This window comes from Salmo salar, chromosome ssa12, assembly GCF_905237065.1.
Source record: "Salmo salar chromosome ssa12, Ssal_v3.1, whole genome shotgun sequence".
NCBI classification, from domain to species: domain Eukaryota; kingdom Metazoa; phylum Chordata; class Actinopteri; order Salmoniformes; family Salmonidae; genus Salmo; species Salmo salar.
In genome coordinates this window covers 36,698,815-36,721,927 of record NC_059453.1, presented here as the reverse complement: position 1 = coordinate 36,721,927, position 23,113 = coordinate 36,698,815, and the positions used below count along the sequence as shown (strand labels likewise).

General features: G+C 41.2%; 1 protein-coding gene across 7 annotated transcripts in view; it reads right to left on the bottom strand.

The window, feature by feature from the left end:
- LOC100286710 (serine/threonine-protein kinase MARK1) overlaps nt 1-23,113 on the bottom strand; it is an 87,955-nt gene that overhangs the window by 56,599 nt on the left and 8,243 nt on the right. For 6 of the 7 annotated variants that reach the window (XM_014131218.2, XM_014131220.2, XM_014131222.2 and 3 more), the window contains exons 2-3: nt 10,927-11,130; nt 4,279-4,332 (exon numbers count right to left, since the gene is read on the bottom strand). In XM_014131218.2, the coding sequence (XP_013986693.1) occupies nt 4,279-4,332; nt 10,927-11,130 (258 nt within the window). Of the gene's footprint in view, nt 1-4,278; nt 4,333-10,926; nt 11,131-21,641; nt 21,983-23,113 lie in introns of those variants that run through there. The other variant, XM_045691303.1, reaches the window with a different exon arrangement.

Here is a 23,113-nt window from a genome sequence, read left to right as displayed (position 1 = left end):
TTTTTAGCTTTTCCGACCACACCGGAAAAAAATCATGTAGCAGAATACTAGCAGGGTAACAGGCCTGCGGAGCTTTGACAAATCCCACACCGTGTTTTTATAATGCGAGAACTCATGGCGCGTGCGTCTCGATAGTCCAATGCGGCTTCCTCTCCTCTTCATCTGCGCTGTTCTGAAAACACGGGATAAAGTGAAAGCAATATGTCGAATGCCTTTTAGGAATTTGCTTTCAGTTGGAAATAAAAATGAGGAGAGGTCTCTAAACTATATTCAACTTTATTTCAGGTATGCACAGATGGAAGAAAATGAGACGAGGGGAGGAGGCCTTTTTAGACTACTGACGTGCACCCTTTGTGTTGAAGGACAAAGCACCCTTGGCTGGGGGAGGATGTGGTTAGTTCAGAAATCACTGACCCTCACAGGGCAAATGGGGCCTAATGCGAGCTATTGATCAGCTGGAATACGATAGCGTGGATGGCCCTCGCATTATAAGTGTCTCGGGCCATTATCGACAGATTCTGCCTCCTATGAAGAAGTCACAAGCCGGCCTACGTCCTGTTTCATGTACTAAAGGAAAACTGTACCTAAACGATATGTCTGTAACTCTGTTTGTCCATCTATCTGTTAAGATCATCCATCCCTTCATTCATCCATCCACTCCTTTCATCCATCCATCCATCCTAGACAGGCCGATGCAGGGTGTTCTGAATGACATCCACCACCAGAACTGCTCGTGGTGTGAGAGTATGAGCGAGCGACTCTAGCGTGACTCATTACCGAGCTGAAACACGGAACCAACCAGAAGCCTGCGATGCGACTTCCGCTTTTGGACTTTAAACAAGGCGACGCGCCATCTTAACCCTTGACAATCGTGGGAATGGGCCTATATGGATAGGACTAAATTAAAATCTTTCTTACAGACGAAATATGAAAAGCAGATGCTTAACCATGGTAGCAATTGAAAGTGAACAGTTTGGAGGTTATGGGAAAATTATTAGACCAAAGTTGAGGACACAACAATTCACCTGACACAAGACAATCCAAACAACACTTGATTTTGTGCATTTTGCCGCATTTGTTAACAAAAATCAGAAAATACTCTTGATTTGATATTAAGATGAAAACGCATTGGACCTTTAATATACCACAGTATATAGATATGCAGAAATGAGTTTAAAAGCTGAAAATGCAATGGTGGCTTGACCTCACAAAGACCAGCTAGTTTCACATAGCATATTTTTGAGGCACAAAATAGACCCACATATTGATTTTATACAATCGTCATGCCACAGTTCTCTTCATCCATTAAACGGTTATAACCCATATCCAAAACACTAAGATAATAACATGTCCCTTGGTCTTTTTCCCCCAAAAAATCATTGTACATTTTAGATAAATGTATTACTTGTTAAATCGGTAAATCGCTAGTTTATGAAATTACAGCTCAGCAATCCCAGAAATTCTTGGGTTTCTTTGTGTGCGTTGCTAGGATCCCTCTGCATATAAACCTATAATAATGGTATTGTAATGACCAACATTTCATTCCCCAGGCCGCACCAGATGACATAGCCTGCTAAAGTTGTACCTAGGGGATTTTTGGTGTTTGGATTTCAATGTAAAAAGAGAAGACCTGGTATGCTTCTCTGTCTCCCGGTTCAGGCTCATATTTCCAGTGAACCGAGCACACTTCCCCCGAGACCACTGATTGAGCTCACAAACAAGCTCAGTTTGAAATGGAGGACTGTCAGAAGATTTTGGTTCAGGTTTGTTGTTGTGTCACAGCTAAGTTACTGGAAAGAGAAAGGTCTTGCAGGTGTCGCAGATGCGTTACGTTTCAACACACAGGACAACATTTTAAAATACTTCTGCTGGAAGGGATCTAGTGAGGTTTCTGTTCGACACTGTCTACCAACCCCGCTGTAGGTAGAAGTTTCCCTTAACAACTGATCTAGGACCAGCTTACCATCCCCCAGTTATACCTTTAACCATTAGGGGGTGAAAATGGCTAAACTGATTTTAGATCAGTGTCTAGGTGCAACTCAATCCTATTCCACCAAACCCAGATTATCTACAGCTAAGCCCCTCCTATCAGACCTAGACACAACAAGGTTGCTCTTAACATCACAAGGCCTAGCCATAGGCCCAACCACATCTCCGAACCAATGGAAGCGCTGCATCAAAGGTAATAAGCATTCACTGTTCAACATATTTTAGCCAACTGTGTTTGAGATGTTGAATTTCCATTGGCAGCACGTTGACATCAAAAGTCATGTGACATCACTATCCAATTAGAATCCTTATCATATTGTTGCTATTATGGATGGCTTGGAGGCTAAATGGAGGAAGGTTTTAAATGGCAAGCTGCCAACTTTTCTCATATGCCAACCTGGCAAAATTAGCCATGATTCTGGGGATGGCCAGCTGAGCAGATAACTACATCCAGTAATAAAAAAACAAATAACCTATCAGAGACCTTAAACGGTAGAGACACTATCCAATTGCATTTGTTAAAACAGGTCAACTTGGCCACTAGAGGGATAGTTAAACTATCCAACTAATATATGCCATTTATCAGATGCTTTTATCCAAAGCGACTAACAGTCATGCATGACAACTGCTTGGTTTTTGTTTGTTACTAATGGTTTTGGTAAGTGGAGTGTGCTAATACAGTGTACAAAACATTAGGAACACCTTCCTAATATTGAGTTGCACCCCCTTTTGCCCTCAGAACAGCCTCAATTTGTCAGGGCATGGACTCTACAAGGTGTCAAAAGCATTCCACAGGGATGCTGGCCCATGTTAACGCCAATGCTTCCCACAGTTGTGCCAAGTTGGCTGGATGTCTTTTGGGTGGTGTACCATTCTTGATACACACAGGAAACTGTTGAGAGTGGAAAACCCAGAAGCGTTGCAGATCTTGACACACTCAAATCGGTAATTCATCCGCGTGAAATGGTTGAATGGAAACGTGGTTACTGGCACACATACACTATCCACGTCTCAAGGCTTAGAAATCCTTCTTTAACCAAGCTTCTCCCCTTCCTCTACACTGAATGAAGTGGATTTAACATGTGACAGCAATAAGGCGTCATAGCTTTCACCTGGTCCGTGTCATGGAAAGCAGGTGTTCCTAATGTTTTTAACTCAGTGTATTTGAATGATGCTTCCTTGACCAGGCTACTGTACTGATGTTACACAAAATTCAAAAGGCAGTAAGGCACGTTTCCGCATATATACCAAATTTTGTGCTTTCACGAGATTGTTCTTATTTATTTTTTTAAGAGGATTATACATTTATATTTGTATCTACATCCTTCATAAGATGTTGAAGATCTTGTCAACTGGTTGTATTTTCTCCTGACCATTATGACTATAGTCAGCTAAGACAGTTGGCTCAAAGTTCAATGGCTGTGAGTTCAAGTCACTTTACGGAGCAAGTTTTTCTTTTGTTTTTAAGGAATTACCACTGCTGGTCCTCAAGTCAAATATACGTGTATGTGACGAAGGAGATAATTATAACAATGCATATAAAATGATGTAGGCCTACATTTAGGTATACACGTCCATGCAATATGATTATTAGGTCCTAGCAATGTGTTTGTGAACAAGGCTGAAGATTCCTGATGGAATTCATTCCCAATCTTAATTTTGCATGGTGATGACAGAATTTTTTTCTCTCGACACAACACCTCAATGAATGTTATTCTACATTTCAAAAGAAAAATTATCACCCCATGGGGATCCAAAATTACAGCATAAGTGGAACTAGGCACCATTCACTGAGTTAATTGTCAAGACACATATTTGCATGTGACGTAGTTAATTTGATTATCAGAACGTGCAGTGGATTTCTGGTAAGGATGCTTTAGTGAAAAAGTGTTGGGATCAGGTCCAACTATGTCGACAATTTTAATTGGCTGATAAGGACTTAGTTACCGGATATAATTATCTGCTCAGCTAGTCGGCCCCAGCACCGTGGCTAATTTTGCCAGGTTGGCCTATGAAAAAAGCTAGCAGCTAGCCATTTAAGACCAATGGTTTAAACCAATGGTCTTAGCAAAAGTTCACGAACATGACCCCTGTGTGGCTCTGGTCTTTCATACAATGTCATCCGGTGTCTGACGCAAAACTCAAAAGGGAGGTTGTATTGATATCATCATCTGATCTCTGTGCTCACCCATCATAGACTGTGTTAAACAGAGAGAGCAAGAGAGGGGAGGAAGAGAAGAGAAAAAGGGAGAGAGAGAGAGAAAGAGTTGTTTGAATGTGAGGCCTTACCTTCTGTAGACTAGTGGGGTTCAACTGCGTTTTGTCTATTATCTTCACGGCAACCTACGGAGCGGAGACAAAACAAGAAATAGACTTTACACACTAATCACATCAGGCCAAAGCCCTGTGACATCACCCATGTTGTGTTGACAATGGAAGGTTTTGATCCTCTATCCTAACTTAGGTTTAACGGAGTTTGAGGAGCTTCTGAGAGAGAGAGCTGTGTTACAAATGGCACCCTTTTCCATGTATAGTGCACTACTTTTGACCAGGGCCCATAAGGCACTGGTCAAAAGTAGTGCACTATATAGGGAATATGGTGCCATTTAGGATACAGACAGAAAGTTATGATTAAATGGTAATTTAGCATCATGGGTAGCACCACACGAGGTGTGCTTTCCTCAAGGATCAAGTCACCAGAGTGCAGATTTCGACAGCCTTGGGTTGGTAACTCAAGCTCAAAATCGAAAATCTATTCAGGCCCAATTCTTGCTGTCTGCTGGCGAAACAAAATAGAAAAACTCTGTCCCTGTTATGGAGGCTGCAAATGCACAAACTGATTTATGTTTTGACTGGAGGACAGTTTGAGAATGTAATTTGGACGCACACACACCAACACAATGACACCTCCCAGCCGCGCGCACACACACACAGAGGTGGTGGTTGTAATGACATTCCTCAACCATAATTTCAGGAGAGACTGCTCTTAGAAATGTCTAGAGATGACTGCTGAGGTCAATACAGGCTCTGCTGGTTCCGTTCATATTGGTAAATAAAAATGGATCCTGGCCACTGAGTGAGGGATCTTAAAGGAAGCCTCGGACGCGATGCCGATCTGCCTACACTCTCATAGTGAAAGGCAGTAGGCGGCCATTTCATCTATCAAGGTCTAGACCAGAGGCTCTCGTGCCGATCCGTAATTTCTAAGATTAACCATTCAAAGAGACAAGTTATGGTCCGACAGTTAAAGCGACGCTCCTTAACTTGACTGTGGCTGCTTTTAGGACAATGGATCAGAGGGCTGTTGGTTCAAATCTGAGCTGGTGCAGTGCTGCCGTTTTGTCCTCTTGGTGCAAAAAAATGATCTGCTTCAAAGTGGAATTTAGAGGAGGAATAAGTAGATTTATTTGGGCCCGTGTTGGTGTACAAACTCGTCAGCAAGAGCGTCATTTAAAAGACACACCATAACTCACCAGCAGTTCCATTTGTCCAGATCCACCCCCACAGATTCTAAACTGGTCAGAAGGGCTGCAGCTGCACTTGAGGTGAAAGTTACAGACTGTGCCTTTAAAAGACGCATATGAAATTCTTCTCTTACAACCCAGTGTGCCATAGATCATTTTAAAGCGTCACTGAGAAAGGTTGCATCAGTCCCCGAGACTACAATTAACCATAATCACTATAATCAACACACAATCATTTTTGAGGTAGATGACACTAGCATAATGCGAATCAAAGGCACCGCAGAATATGCCTCCCTTGCAAAAAACAGCCTCTCCTCTTCTGAAATATGGATATGTAATTGGTCACCATTACTGGGTAGAAACAGCAGGCTCCCGACACCATAAGCATTCGCATCCTATCAGCCAATCTTGGAGTAGGCATACCGGAATGTTTGATTTCACACGTAACAACCTCTCTCACTCAACACTCTGGTGCGAGTACTGACGTACATTGCATCAATAATTTAACCTATACTGTGGCTCATGCTGGGTCAGAGTACTCAGCCAAAGTTATTTCCATTTCAAAAGTAGACTTTTTAAACTGCGCTGAGGTCTTGGCCAACACTGAAAGAGAATTGTTGAGTGGTTGAGGTCAATGGGTGGTGAGGGCAACCAGTGCAGCCATATCTTGTTAACTCTTGATTTGTCTTAAAGTGGCTGACAGCATTTTAGCAACATCAAATCGTATTCAAATCCGTTCACATACACCCCCAAGAAGACACTTTTTATTTGTTTTAGGTTCTGACAAGCGACCACTTAGATATGGGAATTTTCACGTTTTCATACATTCTTAGAATGTTTGGGAATTACATATACTAAGGCATTTCAAAAAAATAATCTATAGCAATATAGAGTGAGAAAGCGGCGGTGTGTTTGGACAATTAATAAACATCCGTCTCATCCAGGACCGGAGTCCATGCAGAACAGTGCACCATTGCCAGTTGGTAGAGCATGGCGCTTGCAACGACAGGGTTGTGGGTTTTATTCCCATCGGGGACCAGTACAATAACAAAAAAATATGAAAATGTATGTACTCACTACTAGGGCTGTGGTGGTCATGACATTTTGTGAGCTGGTGACTGTCAAGCAACTAATTGCCGGTCTCACGTTAATTAACATAAACAGATTTAGGACAGCCTACAAGCCACTGATGCAGACTTTTGGAACACCTACATTTTTAAAAAGTCTAATAAATCTATTTAATATAGCCAACACCATCACAATAAATCCAGAAATTGTATTTAAAAAGAGGTCTAAAGAAACATGATATGAAGAGCAAGAACAGAATAGCATACTCTTGAGTTGTCCTTATGCCCTGATCTTGCTATGCCATATGGCTGTGGGCTACACTAGCTCATTTAGCAGACAAGATTTGCTTAGAATACCGTGGCATTATTTTATAGTATGAAGAATATGATTGAACATAGCTGAATAAAATAGAAAGGATATTTTCTCCAAATGACTTGAGTGCTCACGTGTCTATTCTGTGTTGAGCGGTTAACAAAGAAACAGGTACTCCTATATGCTTAATTCAGAGTTATGCAACTTTAGTTGTGATACAAATGTTGGTCTGTGTGTTGATTTTTTAATAGATTCTAAGGCTGCATGATGCGACTGATGATGATTTGAAAAAAGTCACATGAAAGGCATGAGCTCTGCATTGTTGTTTTGCGCAGGCTGTACACACTTCATCAGTCTCTCTGTCACAATTTGACAAGCACTTGATAATGCCCCAAATATCCCAGCCGCATCCCCATTCTGTGACCTTAATGCCACCCCAACAAATCCAGGTCTTTTGTGGCCAGTAGCCGTTGTGCCCTTGGGCTGAATGTAATTATAATTCCCTTCTCCTGGCTGCGTGCCGAAGCACCTCTCACTCACCTGGCTCTCAGTCACATGATCGGGTCTCTCTCACAGGCTACAAATGAAGACCGACACATTAGGGACGCAACTGTGATCGTCCTTATCCAATTCCGAGGAACATATAGAAGATAGGAAGAGCTGTAATTTTCTTTTCATCAGCCAACAAGATGAGTAGGCCTAACGCACAGCAAAAGCTCTAGCCAATTTTAATCTACTATCCCCCATAGTACAAAAGTTGACCTATTCTATTCTAGAAAGAAATCTTCCAAACATAGTCTGGGACAGTTCTGGGATGCGATATATCCCAAATTAATACAACCACTAGCATCAAAAAACAGAAATGTGATTATGCATGTAATGCTTTTAAAAGAAAAAAGGTGCATTTTTATGGTGAAAATTCTTCCCCAAAACTCATGTGCTGCATATGTATCCCAGTTAGAGACTACACCCGGTGTAAAGCGGATTAATGCATTTCATTTCAATAAGTTATTTGGCCACCTTAAAACATATAGACCTATGGGCTAGGCTACATGAGGTGTGCGATTACGATTGGAAAAAGTCACAAAAAAAGCCATGGCTGTTTCTTGCCTTAAGTTGGGCATCATTCACAAGTGATGGGCTAATATTGTCACCCATCAGACTATTCTTGATTTAATCTTGTCTTTACATAGACTAAATAATATATGTATGAAGTTGGTGGTCTATTCTAAATCAAAACTATCATGCACACGGGCAGGGGGAAAGAAATACACGTCATCTATGCACTTAAATAGCGAATAGAGGACGCTTTTTCCACAGTTCATTTTCATGCCATCCAGGTAGTACATACTCCTGTTGTAAAGAGAAGCAATGTGCTTAATATTAGGAACGTTGAGAAATAAATATAGTAGGCCTAGCCTATAAAAAGCTGATGGGATCCTCTTTTTAAGAGGACTGTTTTCTCAAGCAATTGCATAGCCTATAGAAATGTTGTGCAACATGAGCTCATTGGCTCTCATGAAGTGTTTGATTCGATTTTTGATTACTTTTGCATTGATGTCAGAGTGATTAGAGGGACAATAGAGTGCTGAGTACCAGGAAGTGAACAAGTTTGGTAGGCTACTAATGACCACCAGCAGGACCAGAGCTTGGAGAAACCTAATTAACGTGACTAAACAGTCACATGGAATTTGACTGCCATCATGACCACCGGTGTGGGGTGAATAAGTCACCGTAACAGCCCTACTCAATACTGTAAGAGCGTATGCTGAATGACTAAAATGTCAATTGTAACTACAGTAGGCCTTTATGCAAACAAGCTATTTGCCACACAGGCCTGCCATCATTCACTTTGAACTGGATGTGTGTTTAAAAGGAGTTGCGACTTTAGTCTGAAGTATATTTTTAGATCATTAGAACACACCGGAATGGATTTCGGCAAATATATAAATACAACATGAGTCTTCTTACATTCGTTAACTTTACAGTCCTGTTGATCAAACAACCATGAAAAAAAGGTAGGCTCTCTCTCCCTCAGTTACGCACATCAACAACTAATGCTAGCCAGAGCAAGATGAGCTAAAATCTAACAAAGGAACATTTGATACACCCTCTCAAACTTTTTCAGCTAGTTGGCCTTCAAAATTGCACCGATAAACGATGGGAATTGTAGCCTTCTCGTCCTTGTGTAGCTTGCCTGCACCCAAGATAAAGTTGGTTAGCTTGCGACTTACAGACAAATGAGAGAACACCTCACTCTGACCATGATTAGCTAGGCTATTTACATGTTGTTATCTAGAGCGTTCGTGACTATAACTTTTTTGGCCTGTGTTGCGCTTTTGTAAATTCATCAGTTATTGGTCTTACTCAGAGGAGAGTGCTCTGAAATCAGAGTAGATAGCCAGAGTGAATTTGCGAACGCAAGAGACATGCTACCTGGATAAAAGTAATTGAGGTTATTGCTAGCTAACGTTACCGTAACCAAATGACACCTGCATGTCTAGCCGTGTAGCCACCGAAAAACAATGAGGGGAAAATGTCAGTCACTCATTCCTCCAAAGACATGACATCCTCCTAGCAGCTAGCTTGCTAACGTTAGGCTCTGTGTTTTTAGCTTGCTACATAAATAGATACAATCTAGCAAGGGCAATGATCACAAGTCAGTCATAATGTGGATAATAGGCTAGAGAGTATTGTCATTCCCAGACTAAATTTGTCAATTTCTGTCCAAAATATTGAGTAATGGAAACTGAAAAAGTGCATCCCGAATGGAGGCAGCAAACAATGTACCAGGCCAGCTGTGATTTACAACCTGATAGCAATATTTTTGACACTACCAAGAAATGTATTGGTGAATTATATTAATCATGCATAAACTGCATCCATCTTTTCTGCCAACAATGCCTTAGTGTACATAATGGAATGTAGAGTCAAATAGGTTTTAAAAGTAGGTTCTATTATATATAAAGTAGGTTTTGTAGCATAAACTGGGAATTTTATATTTTTGACTGATATGATTGTTTCATATCTGAAACGTTGTTTAAACGCTGTCAATTCCACTTTAAAGGGACAGTTCACTCCAAAACCAAAGTGTCAGATGTTTTCAGACTAAAAGTGGTCCGATGTTGATAAATCCACATCCCACCTGTTGTGGCAATCCAAAATGAAAAGATAAGCACCATATCATTTCTGATCTTATTTGGTGCTCATCTTTTTAAATTCCTTTGGGTTAGAGGGCACAGACTGGATCTACAATACCAAAGGCATGGGACATTGAACTACCTTTAAGGTCAGAAAAAAAGACATACATCTGCTTTCATAGAGATATGGGACAGGACTTTGGTTCTGTAGTTCACAAGATTCCCGCTTCACTCAGTCTTGTTGAGCCCAGAAACCAAAAATCCAGAGAAATTTGGACATGCAAACAATGTAAACTTTAGGAACTCCACATCTCTTTTGAGTCTTTATATGTAATCGCCAAGCTATTGGCATGAATCCAATGTCTAAATATTTGTGTGTGTGTACCAAACAAGACACATGCAATTTTCAACAAGGTCAAACTTAACATACCATGCGCGTGAGACCAATTTGAAAGAAGGAAAACTGGGTTATTTCCTGTTTAGGCATTTAAAATAAAGAAATTGACTCAACATGACCTCTTAGAACAGGGATCATCAATTAGATTCAGCTGAGGGCCGACTGTTTCTTAAGCAGATGGTCAGGGGGCCAGAACATAATTACAAATAATTATAAAACAGATCATATTTGACTGAAACATAATAATTTCGAAATGTACTTATGTTTCTATACAAATCACATACATACATTGGATTGGGGAGGCAGGTAGCCTAGTGGTTAGAGCGTTGGACTTGTAACCGAAAGGTTGCAAGATCGTATCCCCGAGCTGACAAGGTAAAAATCTGTTGTTCTGCCCCTGAACAAGGCAGTTAACCCACTGTTCCTAGGCCATCATTGAAAATAAGAATTTGTTCTTAACTGACTTGCCTAGTTAAATAAAGGTAAAATAAATAAAACATTTCAAAGATACAGTTCAGTAAATGACAGCAACAAATTCATAATTGAGGAAACTTACCTCTCGTCCTGTCAGTATATGCCGGGCCAGCTTGACTTTGGCAAAGTTCCCCTTGCCAATGGTCTTGAGCAGCCGGTAGTTCCCGATGTGTGGCTGCTCCTCTGTCGTGGACGCCACAGAGTTCCGACATCTCGGCAGGCTGTGCCGACTCCCCGACTTAGCCGGCGGGGCCGGGGGCTCCTGGTAGCCCTCCACAGAAGTGTGCTGTAAGAATGTGACATGGGTGGAGAACAACGTGTCGGTTTAAAAAAATATTTTATTGAACAGATAGAGGATCAAAGTGTGGAACGATAGAGAGGGGGCTCCTGGTAGCCCTCCACAGAAGTGTGCTGTAAGAATGTGACATGGGTGGAGAACAACGTGTCGGTTTAAAAAAATATTTGATTGAACAGATAGAGGATCAAAGTGTGGAACGATAGAGAGGTTGTGTCAAGTATTAGGCCAGATTTAAACCTATGCCAACATCAAAGATGTATGCCAGAGGCTGCGGCATTACAGCTAGACCAGCTTCCCACCAGCAACATGCACGTCTCTTCTACACAGTCAGAAAGCTAAAACAGCTAGCGATACTATATCTGCTACATAAATCAGGTTTCCATCCAGTAAAGTACATGTCAGATAAAAATCATGACAGGCCTGATGGAAACAGCAAATGTTAGTCTAAACTTTACAAATGTCAACAAAACAAATCAATTAGACAAGATGGGATCTTTTCGTTCCTGTAAAATTAATTATGCGAGAAATGCAGTGGAAACGCTATTATGTGCATAATATTGATTATTATAACCGTCATATCGAAGTCACGTGATGATATGCTGTATGGTCCTCCCACTACAACTCGGGAAAGCGTGCAGTTTATTAGGCTACTGATGAAATAAGTTATGATATACTTCACAGGGTGGTGAAAATGCACAGTGATGAGCTTCATGCTCCTTTCCAATAAATATCGAGGGTCTTTTTCTGGTGTCAGGATGATCGATGCTTGGCTTCCGTTTATTTTTATTTCTCAATCTTGCTCTTTTGTCAATAATAAAACCAGAGTGGGCACATTCGCTATAGTTTATAACGCAACATTTTAGCGACAAAACAATAGAGTTGAAAATGCATTGGAAACCCATTTAACTTGTCTTTTTTATTTGGTACATTGGAATTTTACCGCAAAAGTTATTGAACTACATCATTCACAACCTTTAATACGCAACAAGTCCATTTGATGGAAACGTCTCTGGTGGGAAAATGCACATTGTTTCTATGCGGATTTTAGAGTATTCGCATGAAAATCTGTCGCCAATTGGATGTATCAAATTGAAAAGTAATGTTATTTTCTACACAGATCATACACAATTATTGCGTGATGATCTTCCCTGATGTTTTCCTGAACTTCCCAATACCTCTGATGCATTTCATTTCAATTCACTTCAAACCATACTTCAGATTGACTTTTTCATTTTAGAGTATTTCAGACTGAGTTTTAAGACTGTCACTGGCTGTTGATTCTAACACATTTTTCACAGGGTGAGGTCGCAATAATTGCCTGATATCAATATTGGGTTGTGGGCCAAAAAAATAGTTACTGGATCTCAATTTGTTGACGTTGGACTTCTAACCTGGATATGTGATCTGACTGTTTACTTTGAAACCCTGGCGGCTGTACCCACCGCATGCATAGCAAGAATTGAGGTGTCACCGTCTACTTCTGAGGCAGCCCATGTGTGATGCATTAACCTCCTCGACATTATCGGACAAATAACTTTTTTTGCAACCACAGGAATTAGTGACCCATGTGTTCGTTAGTGACACATTGATAGTAGTTCATAGACATGTATACACCGTAGTAGTTAGGTCAAAATATAGTACTATCCAGTGTTTATACGAAACATTCATTTGTTTCCAAAAGTCTGAATTTCTTCCCACCGCCATCTTCCCAATAACAAACATGGAGTTTCTAGATTTTTTCCCCCCTCAAAGACATTGCTACTGAGCACAAACCTCAACACACAGCTCCTGTTACAGATGAATTCAGATTATGTGCCTTTGGTCTTGACATTATGATGGACTGATGCCACTGTAATGGGAAGCCATTTTCAGCTTGATTGAATGTCACTGTACTGTATACATAAGCAGTGGGATCGTAGTATACTGATACACTGCACAATAAAATAGGAAATAGTAATACGATTAAGTACACAATGCTATGCCAATGGCTTCATGATAATTGTAACAATTGGTAAAGTACATATAGCGCAGATATTTGTCATGACCATACTTCTCCTTGCACCACGCTGAATTCACATTCATCCGCTGTAGTTCGAGCACTTTCGTAGCACTGCCATTCACCTTTCATTTTAGTTGTAGTTTGGTTGAAGTCGGAAAAACTAAATCAGCTCCTGATTGCAATTAAGTCTAACAGAGAGCCAGACAGTCTTCATATCATTTCAACACTAGAAGCCCTGAGCTACACTCTAGAACAGACGTTGTTAACAAGAAATGTAGCTAATCACGCTAACAACTAAGGACACAGATGTCCAAGTAAAATAAAAATAAAAAGATGTGATGCAAACAGCTGTACAATAAAACACGTATTCACCTAGACATTCCTGTACTCAGGCTGCCAATGCTGGGGTGCATTCATTAGTGCACACCATATGAAAACAATTTTCTACGGAAAACATTTTACAACCTTAAAGTTCAGTTGGGTCCCTCCCCGTTACGGCCCATTAGCTTAATTTTCCTAGTGAATACATCCCAGGACTCAGTCACTTGAGTAATTTATCACTGGTGACTGCGTGAGTGTTTGTCCCAAGAAAACCTTGCCGAAAATATAGGCCAGCACTGTCGTACTTGGGGACACAAGGAGGTCAATTATGGTAATAGTAGAATAAACAAGACGACCCGCCATTGTCAACACTAACTAAATGTAATATATCTGGAGAGGAGAAAAAAAGCTGTGACCTTGGGACAAACGCAGAAGTCGTTAGCCTCGACGCAGTTCGTTACGGCAGATGGGAAAAGGATGGTGGTGGGCAGAGCTCACAGATCATTTAGCGACTGCCGACTGGAGGGTCGTAAAATCAGATTTGTGGAGTGTTGTCTCCTTCAGAAGGGGAGTGATGAATTGCATATTATAGGTAATTCATTGAAAACGTAAAAACAGGTGGGGCTGCACAACTAACAAGTGACAGCAGCATAATAGAGATGGAGCGCTGTCATTATGTTTTTCTTCTGCATCCTTTGGCAGGAGCCTTGTGCAGTTGTGGTCTACTTTGTGAGCAATATCAACACACTACTAGTCACCTCCATATATGGGCTACCATTTACAATCAACCGAGACAAAACTATGAGAAAAAGAGGGATAGATGAGGGACAGTGGCATCTCCCTCCAATAAAAATGGAAAGTATATCATTATACAAAACAGACTGATATAGTCAACAAAATAGGTGAAGTTGGGAAATGCTTAACACTATGGCAAAGTATTATAATCAACAATATCATAATGATTATTATACCGTATACTGGTATTATAATATAATAACCAACTAGAACGTTGAGGTTTCACAGACCACACTTCCTCTCATTTCATTATAGTATTATTATAACACCTTTACTTAGTCTAATTAAAATCACAGATGTTTGATGGATGGTTTTTCAAATCAGCCCATTACACAGCACCATTGCCCACTGTTGTTTTAACCTATTTTTTCCATCCAGATAGTTCATGTTGCCTACCTTCTGAATGGGGGTTAGGGGCATTTTTGGTGTTTGCCCTTGCTTTTAGCCGTTCGCCACTTATTTCTGCTCAACTTGCTCGCTCATTCACGCTCGCATGGCTCGCTAAGCCCTAGCAACGGACCATCGTGTTGTGTAACACACGTTTTCTGAATCCTCCTTCCTCGTCTGCCACTCTACGATCTGGTTTGATCACTAAAGGCAAAATGAAGTGCTCAGGTCCTACTACCTTCATTCCTGAGCCTGTATTCATAAAGCATCTAAGAGTAGGAATGGACTACAAAAAAAAGGAGGGCCGATCAGGCCCCCATTAACATCGACGGGGCTGTAGTGGAGCGGGTCGAGAGTTAAGTTCCTTGGTGTCCACATCAACAAACTAACATGGTCCAAGCACACCAAGATAGTCGTGACGAGGGCACGACAAAACCTATTACCCCCTCATGAGACTGAAAAGATTTGGCATGGGTCCCCAAATCCTCAAAACGTTCGACAGCTGCACCATCGAGAGCATTCTGACTGGTTGCATCATCGCCTGGTATGGCAACTGTTCGGCATTAGCGCTACAGAGGATAGTGCATATGGCCCAGTACATCACTGGGGCAAAGCTTCCTGCCAACCAGTTAAATTCCAGCCTAGTTAAATAAAGGTTCTATCCAGGACCTATATACACGAGGCGGTCTCAGAGGAAGGCCCAACAAAAATTGTCAAACACTCCAGTCACCCAAGTCATAGACTGTTCCCTCTGCTACCGCACGGCAAGCGGTACCAGAGCACCAAGTATAGGTCCAAAAGGCTCATTAACAGCTTCTACCCCCAAGCCATAAGACTGCTGAACAATTAATCAAAATGGTCACCCGGGCGATTTATATTGATTGACACCCTGTTTATTATCGTTACATAGTCACTTTACCCCTACCTAAATGTACAAATTAACTCGCCAATGTGCAGGGGCACAGGTTAGTCTCGGTACCAGTACCCCCTGTATATAGCCTCATTATTGCTATTTTATTGTATTTAGTAAATATTTTCTTAACTCCATTTCTTGAACGGCATTGTTGGTTAAGGGCTTGTAAGTAAGCATTTCACAGTAAGGTCTAAACCGGTTGATTCTTATAATCTTATCCATTATGTTCTAGAAGGCAAAACTGATCCTATATCAGCACTCCTAATCTGATACACTTTGTGGATATGGGCCACAGCATTGTGAAATGATATGTCATCCTATCTATTTTGCACTTAGTGGGACTATCATTTGTTTTTCAACAGGACACTGACCCAATAGGCTGTGTAAGGGCTATTTTACCAAAAAGGAGAGTGATGGAGTGCTGCATCAGATGACCTGGCCTCCACAAATCACCCGACGTCAACCCAATGGAGATGGTTTGGGATCAGTTGCACCGTAGAGTGAAGGAAAAGCAGCCAACAAGTGCTCAGCATATGTGGGAAGTCCCTCAAGACTGTTGGAAAAACATTCCAGGTGAAGCTGGTTGAGAGAATGCCAACAGTGTGCAAAACTGTCATCACGGCAAAGGGTGTTTACTTTGAAGAATCTAAAATTTGTTTAACAATTTTTTGGTTACTACATGATTCCATGTGTGTTATATCGTATTTGATGAATGTAGAAAATAAAAAAATAAGGAGTAGGTGTCAACTTTTGACTGGTACTATAGATATGTTTTGTCACATACACTGGATAGGTGCAGTGAAGTGTTGTTTTACAGGGTCAGCCATAGTAGTATGGCACCATTGGAGAAAATTCGGGTTAAGTGCCTTGCTCAATGGCACAGAGATTTTTAACCTTGTCGGCGACCTTTCGTTTACTGGCCCAATGCTCTAACCACTAGGCTACCTGCCGACCCCTTGTACTGAAAGTACCCTTATACTCAGTGTGACATATAGCCTACTCACATTCTCACACTGTACTCATTTATTTCCTGAACTGAGGTTGACCTGAGTCTATTACTGCAGTAAACAGGGTGTGTGTCTGTGAGAGAGAGGTATTGACAGTGTCAGGTCTGAATGAATGAAACAACGGCATGGGACTCACTCCAGCTGTGGACTCACTTCCCTTTCACTGCCAGGGTTTGTCTCGCACAAAACACGACAGAGGGCTAGAGCGCTGAGGAATTACCTCATAAAAATCAACATCCACCTAGTGCAGAGGCTCGACTAACGGGAACAGACTGAAGGTCATTGTGAGGGCAAGAGAAGTTTATCTAAGCTACTGAGGAAGCTTTGTCAGGTCGATTGACTTTGGCGCTGCTTTTTATTCGTTTCCACCTCTTGGGGATTTCAGAATCAAAGTTTTGAAAATCTATTGTCCAGTGTGGAAAAGTGAGACTCAGATTCAAATAAATGTATCTGAAAAGGGACTACTTCAAGAACTCCTATGGGAACTAATATGGTTTGACCCTCATGACTTTCAGTAAAACAATCATTTGAAACAGAATATCTATATACTGTACATCTGTTGACCTCTGAACTCAAGGACATTTTGAGAAGGAATATAGTCTTGTTGAACAATATCAAAACCACACAAGGGTTGCATATCAGCTTATTACCTGTGCTCATTTTGACAGTGATGCTTCACAAAAGTCGGAAACTGAATTAAATTTACCAATTCCTCCCGAGCTTGAAAGCAGATACCTTCCCTTACCTCATTCATGTCATCTAGAGCACAAATGTCTGTAGGGGAAACTCCAATTATGTAATTTCACCAACATTCTCTTCTTCCTTGCCTTGGCCCTGAGGGAAGCGTTGATCAAATGAACCCAGTCAACTGCCCCAGCGCAAACCTCAAACGTGGTCAATTTTGATGATCAACATGGTTGAGGACGTAATGCAGGCATGCTACAATGGCATCAGACTTCGCGGTCCCATCGATAAGCTGTCCAACCATGCAGAATGACAGAAAACTGGGACCGGTATTGCATAGCATCTGACTATAAGAGCAGCTGTTGCCACTTGTATCTGGGCATTCGTTATGAACCTCTTGATTAGTTTCTCTCACAGATCACAGACATAGCTACTGACTTGTCTGGTTTGTGGGCACAGAGACTTTCCAAAAGCTAGAGTTCCACTGGAGTTGCATGTGGGCTGTATCATCTGCTGCACTTAGGGTCATCTTTTTCTGCTCTTCATTTTGGTATTATCGTATCAATTAGTTTCCTCCTTTAGCTACTAGGGAGATATGCAAATGCAACATTGACACTGGGAGGCAGACGCAATGAGCTGTGATGCAATTAGCTTTACGACTTATGTTAATTAGGGACTGGAAATTTGCATAAGTATACCAGAACCACTGAGCTTTATTACCTGCTGAAGTGAATAAACTTGACTAGATTATTTATGTTTCCATCCAAGTGAGCTGCCATTGGCTGCTAGTAAGTGTACGCAACACTTGTGTTTATGCAGCGCCAAAGATGATCTGTATCGACCATTGCTGGTTCCTTGCGGGCACTAGCTATAAACGTTGCCATATGTGCCACAGGGTTGCAAGGTGACTCTGCTACGGATCAAATGTAATCTAAATGGAACAGGGCGCGGAGTGGATGCATACTGTCAATCGTAAACACATTTACAGGACACCCATGGACCGTTCCTTTTCTTGCTTCACCCTTACGAGTCAGGGCCATTGACTGATGTGTTGTTTGAGAAATGAAATGCATTAGTTATTTTTCAAGAAAAGTCTGTTTATGATTCATTCCAAGGGGACTATTCTGTGTGAACTAAGCTGACCAAGGGTAATTTAATATGAAAGGCGCTGTAGAAAGTTAGCCATACTTTGATGTCCACTGAGAGCCATGTTCTCTTCACAAAGAGGTTATGAGTAGGGTTGCACATTTTGGGGAATATTCAGAGGTGGAAACTTTCTGTGGGAATTAACGGAAATATATGCAAATTAATATTAATACCATTTTAATGTAGATACCTTTTGCATTGGCTATATTTACCATATCATATGGAGACAGAAACATAAACCTTTTACCTTATCATAAGTAGACATAATTGCAAATGATTAAATCCTTCCAATAGAAATAAAAAAAAGCTAGTTAGTTACAAATTGAACTTTAAATGAGTTGACTCTTCACATGGGATGATTTCACTGAACAACAAAAGAAAGGGAATATTAAATGATCCATCGCATCTCCCAAAAACATTTTCAACATACATCTGTGAAATTATAGTCTAGAAACAAAAGCTTTGGTTGTCTTCCATATCTTCTCCCTGGACCTCCTCAATGTCCACCTCTTGAACATAAGACACTGAGGCATCATCTTCACGGTCACTTTCCAACCTAGTTGAGGTTGGCTCATTGTCAGGCTCAAAAAGCCTAAAATTTGCCCGGATGGCAACCAATTTTTCAACCCTTGTTGGTCAGCCTGTTGCGTGCTTTGGTGTGTGTGTTCCTAAACAAGGACCCGTTGCGCTCTGAGGTGGATGAAGTTGGTGGGATTTGGAGGATGATGGAGGCAACAGGGGAAACAGCCTCAGATCCATAAAGTCCCTTCCACCAGGTGGCTGATGAGATATGTTGGCACGACTAAATTGCATCTCCATCTCCATCCCAAAGCCCTTGCTTGGAAGTGTACTTCACCAGACTGCCAAGAACCTTGCCCTTATCCAGGCCAAGGTGGTGAGACACAGTAGTGATGACACCATAGGCCATGTTGATCTCTGCACTAGACAGGATGCTCTTGCCAGAATACTTGGGGTCCAACATGTATGCTGCGGCATGTATGGGCTTCAGGCAGAAGTCTTCACGCTTTTTGATGCATTTCAGAACTGTAGTTTCTTCTGCTTGGAGCAACTGAAGTGGGCAGAGCAGTATGGATTTCTTCTCTTACATCTGCAAGCAGAGTCTGAACATCAGACAGGATGGCATTGTCTCCCTCAATCCGTGCAATGGCTACTGCTACACGGTTCAGGAGTTTCAGGCTGCTTACCACTCACAAAATACATCCTCCAGGAGGATCCTATTGATGGGGCTGTCCATAATCGGCAGACTATGATATGGCCATTTCTTGGAGAGACTCCTTCCCCTCCAGGAGTCTGTCAAATATGACAACACCACCCCAACGGGTGTTGCTGGGCAACTTCAATGTGGTGCTCTTATTCGTCTCACTTTGCTTGGTGAGGTAGATTACTGCTGTCACTTGACCCTTCACATACCTATCCATTTCCATGGCTCTCTTGTAGAGTGTATCCATTGTTTTCAGTGGTCTGATGTCCGTTAGGAGCAGATTCAAAGCATGAGCAGCACAGCCAATGGGTGTGATGTGAACCAGAAATGGACTGGTTCAGATAATCACACCAACAATAAAGTAAGTAAATCAACAGTTTAATCTCACTTTAGAACAAGCAGCCTTCATGTTCGCAGCATTGTCTGTCACCAGTGCAAATACCTTCTGTGGTCCAAGGTCATTGATGACTGCCCTCAGCTCATCTGCAATGTAGAGACCGGTGTGTCTGTTGTCCCTTGTGTCTGTGCTCTTGTAGAATACTGGTTGAGGGGTGGAGATGTAGTTAATTATTCCTTGCCCATGAACATTCGACCACCCATCAGATTATTGCAATACAGTCTCCTTTCTCAATGATTTGCTTGGCCTTCACTTGAACTCTATTGAACTCTGCATCCAGCAAATGAGTAGATAAAGCATGTCTGGTTGGAGAGGTGTATGCTGGGTGAAGAACATTCAGAAATCTCTTCCAATACACATTGCCTGTGAGCATCAGAGGTGAACCAGTTGCATATACAGCTCGAGCAAGATATTCATCAGCATTTCTGACTACGTTCCTCTAATGAGTCAAAAACAACTTCTGATTCCAGGAGGACCATGAGCTGTTGCTATCGATAAGATGTCTGATTCATCATTTTAAACTCGAATAGAAGTAGAGGGCCTTTTGTCAGAGGTTGCTTGTTGTGAGCGCTGAGGGAACTTTATGCACTTGGCCAGATGATTCTGCATCTTTGTTGCATTCTTCACATATGATTTGGCACAGTATTTGCAAATGTACACAGCTGTTCCTTCTACATTATCTGCAGTGAAATGTCTCCACACATCAGATAGTGCCTGTGGCATTTTCCTGTAAAGATTAGAAAAAGAGTAAAAAATTAAATTACAATTCCATGTACAGATAAATAGTTAAGCACTTAGATTAAACAACTCCTTTGTAAGATAAATGTTTTAAAATGGAACATGTATGGAAACAGGTGAATTAACACTCAGGTTCAAGCAAGCTAAAACCCACAGTTTTTGCTACCAACTAGCAGAAATTGTAACAAGTTAGAAATTTAAAAACACACTTTGTAGGCTACTATTTACTAGTTAACAAAAAAAAATAATGTATGTCATAAAATAGATTCACCATTCAAAACTTACCAGAAAGCATGTAGTCCTTGGCTCAGACAGTATAGTAGTGTGGGCTCAATAGCATCTCATTAGTATGCAAGATCTTGAGAATCAGCTGTACATGTGATGGAAGAATGCACTGTACATGCAGAGGGTTGCAATTCCATTGAATTGGGGAGAGTTTAACCAAAATATGCCATAAGGTTCACCGTTATAAGCTACATTTGATGAATTGAAGCAAAATTCCCCAAATTCCAGAAATTTACCAGAAAGTGTCTGACCCTTTGCAACCCTAGTTATGAGTCAATCTTTTTAACCAAAAGGTTAACAAGGTAAAAATCTGTCGTTCTACCCCTAAGCAAGGCAGTTAACCCACTGTTCCCCGAAGACGTGGATTATGGCAGCCCCCCGCACCTCTCGGATTCAGAGGGGTTGGGTTAAATGCGGAAAACACATTTCAGTTGAATGCATTCAGTCGTATAACTGACTAGGTATCCCCCTTTCCTTGGCTTACTAGAGAAGGAATTATTTAGCGTGGTTGTTATCGGCCTATCCCAGGGAAAGAACTTCATTCAGATAACCAGTCAATGTAAAGACTTCTTGACAAACCGTACACTTAATAAACATATGAATACCTGTTAATGGTTTTATGTTATTTTCATGCTATCCAGATGACCGCAGTGAAAATAACCGAGGAGTCACTTCTCTGTCTGCCAACAGTGGATTCGGTTTCCTTTCCTGGGAAGCAGGTAGGTGCACCAGAGGCTCTTTCTGTGGTGCTTTTTACAAACAGCGATGACACCACTAAAATTCCAGCATTTGTGTGACAATGAGCGCACTGCCTGGACACAGCATTCCAGAAAGGTACATTAGCCCGCCCCCCTGGCGCGCCTCTTAGAAAGCCTCACTCCTTGACGCTTGTTATGCAATTGTTGGGCCGGTTGAAAGGCCAAGCAGTAATATGGTAAGCTTCAGTGAACTCCTCTCTCTTTCCCTCTCACTTTCTTTACGGGGAGAGTTACTGGTTCCTTACAGCCTGAGGGCTGTTAGTAGTAGTGCATTGCCTGCAGCAACAATGGGCGGTCTGACGTCAGCAGAGGCAAGATAGTCATCCTAAAACTACACAACATGGAAGTTCTCTTTATGCCAATCTGATGCAAAATGGCAACCTTTACCCCCCCAGGAGGTTAATTTTCTTCTAATTTATGATCATAATTTGTGTTGTAAGACCAAAGGTTACATTTATAGACAGTAAGTAACTTTATACATACCATAAAGTGATACAAAATGATGAAGCCCTTGGACTTTAAAAACACATTTGTCAATTCTTACCAACGCTGTCCTGCTTTTGATAAATATTTTATGAGGTTATTTCCATCTCAATATATACCTTTTAATATGTGGAGAGAGGCAGATATTTGGCAAATGCAGGGCACACAAGTTTATTCGTTACATTGAATCAATGTGGGGGGGGTGAGTATTGAAGCCAGTCAAGCTACTTTACCTGGCCCAGACAAGTTGCAGTCAGATATTCATCAACACAGGTCCAAGAGCCTTTTCACCTGCATTTAAATCACATTACTCTAATACAGGCTCTCCTAGAAGATTTAACACAGACAAAAAGCAAATGCCCCCTAAACTTATTCCAAGCAGTCTTGAACAGTTATAATTTCCTTTAGGAATTCACATTTCACTACATAGAACAGTGCCCTGATTCTTTCAACAGCAACATCAAGGTACTAATCATTAGCCTACTATTATGCTGAACATTCAATAATATTCAAAGACATTGATTTGCAATTTATTTTTCAGCATTACACAATGTCTAGTAATAGGGCACTTAACTGGATTGTTATGGAAATCGGCCCTGCTACTGCAGTTAAGAGGAAAGAGGACCCAGTTCTGTCAACTTGCATGTCTTCAAAACTAATTTTCTTTCAGTGCAGTATTTTACAGTAAGTTGACAAACAACTCGTTCTGGAATCAGAAATGAATTAAAGCACTTCTTTCCCTTTTTCAATTGGCTTTCCCCAGACATAAGCTGGTAATTTCAAACATAACACAGAACTGAAACGTGATAGCTGTCAAGAGAAACTATGCTTTTGAT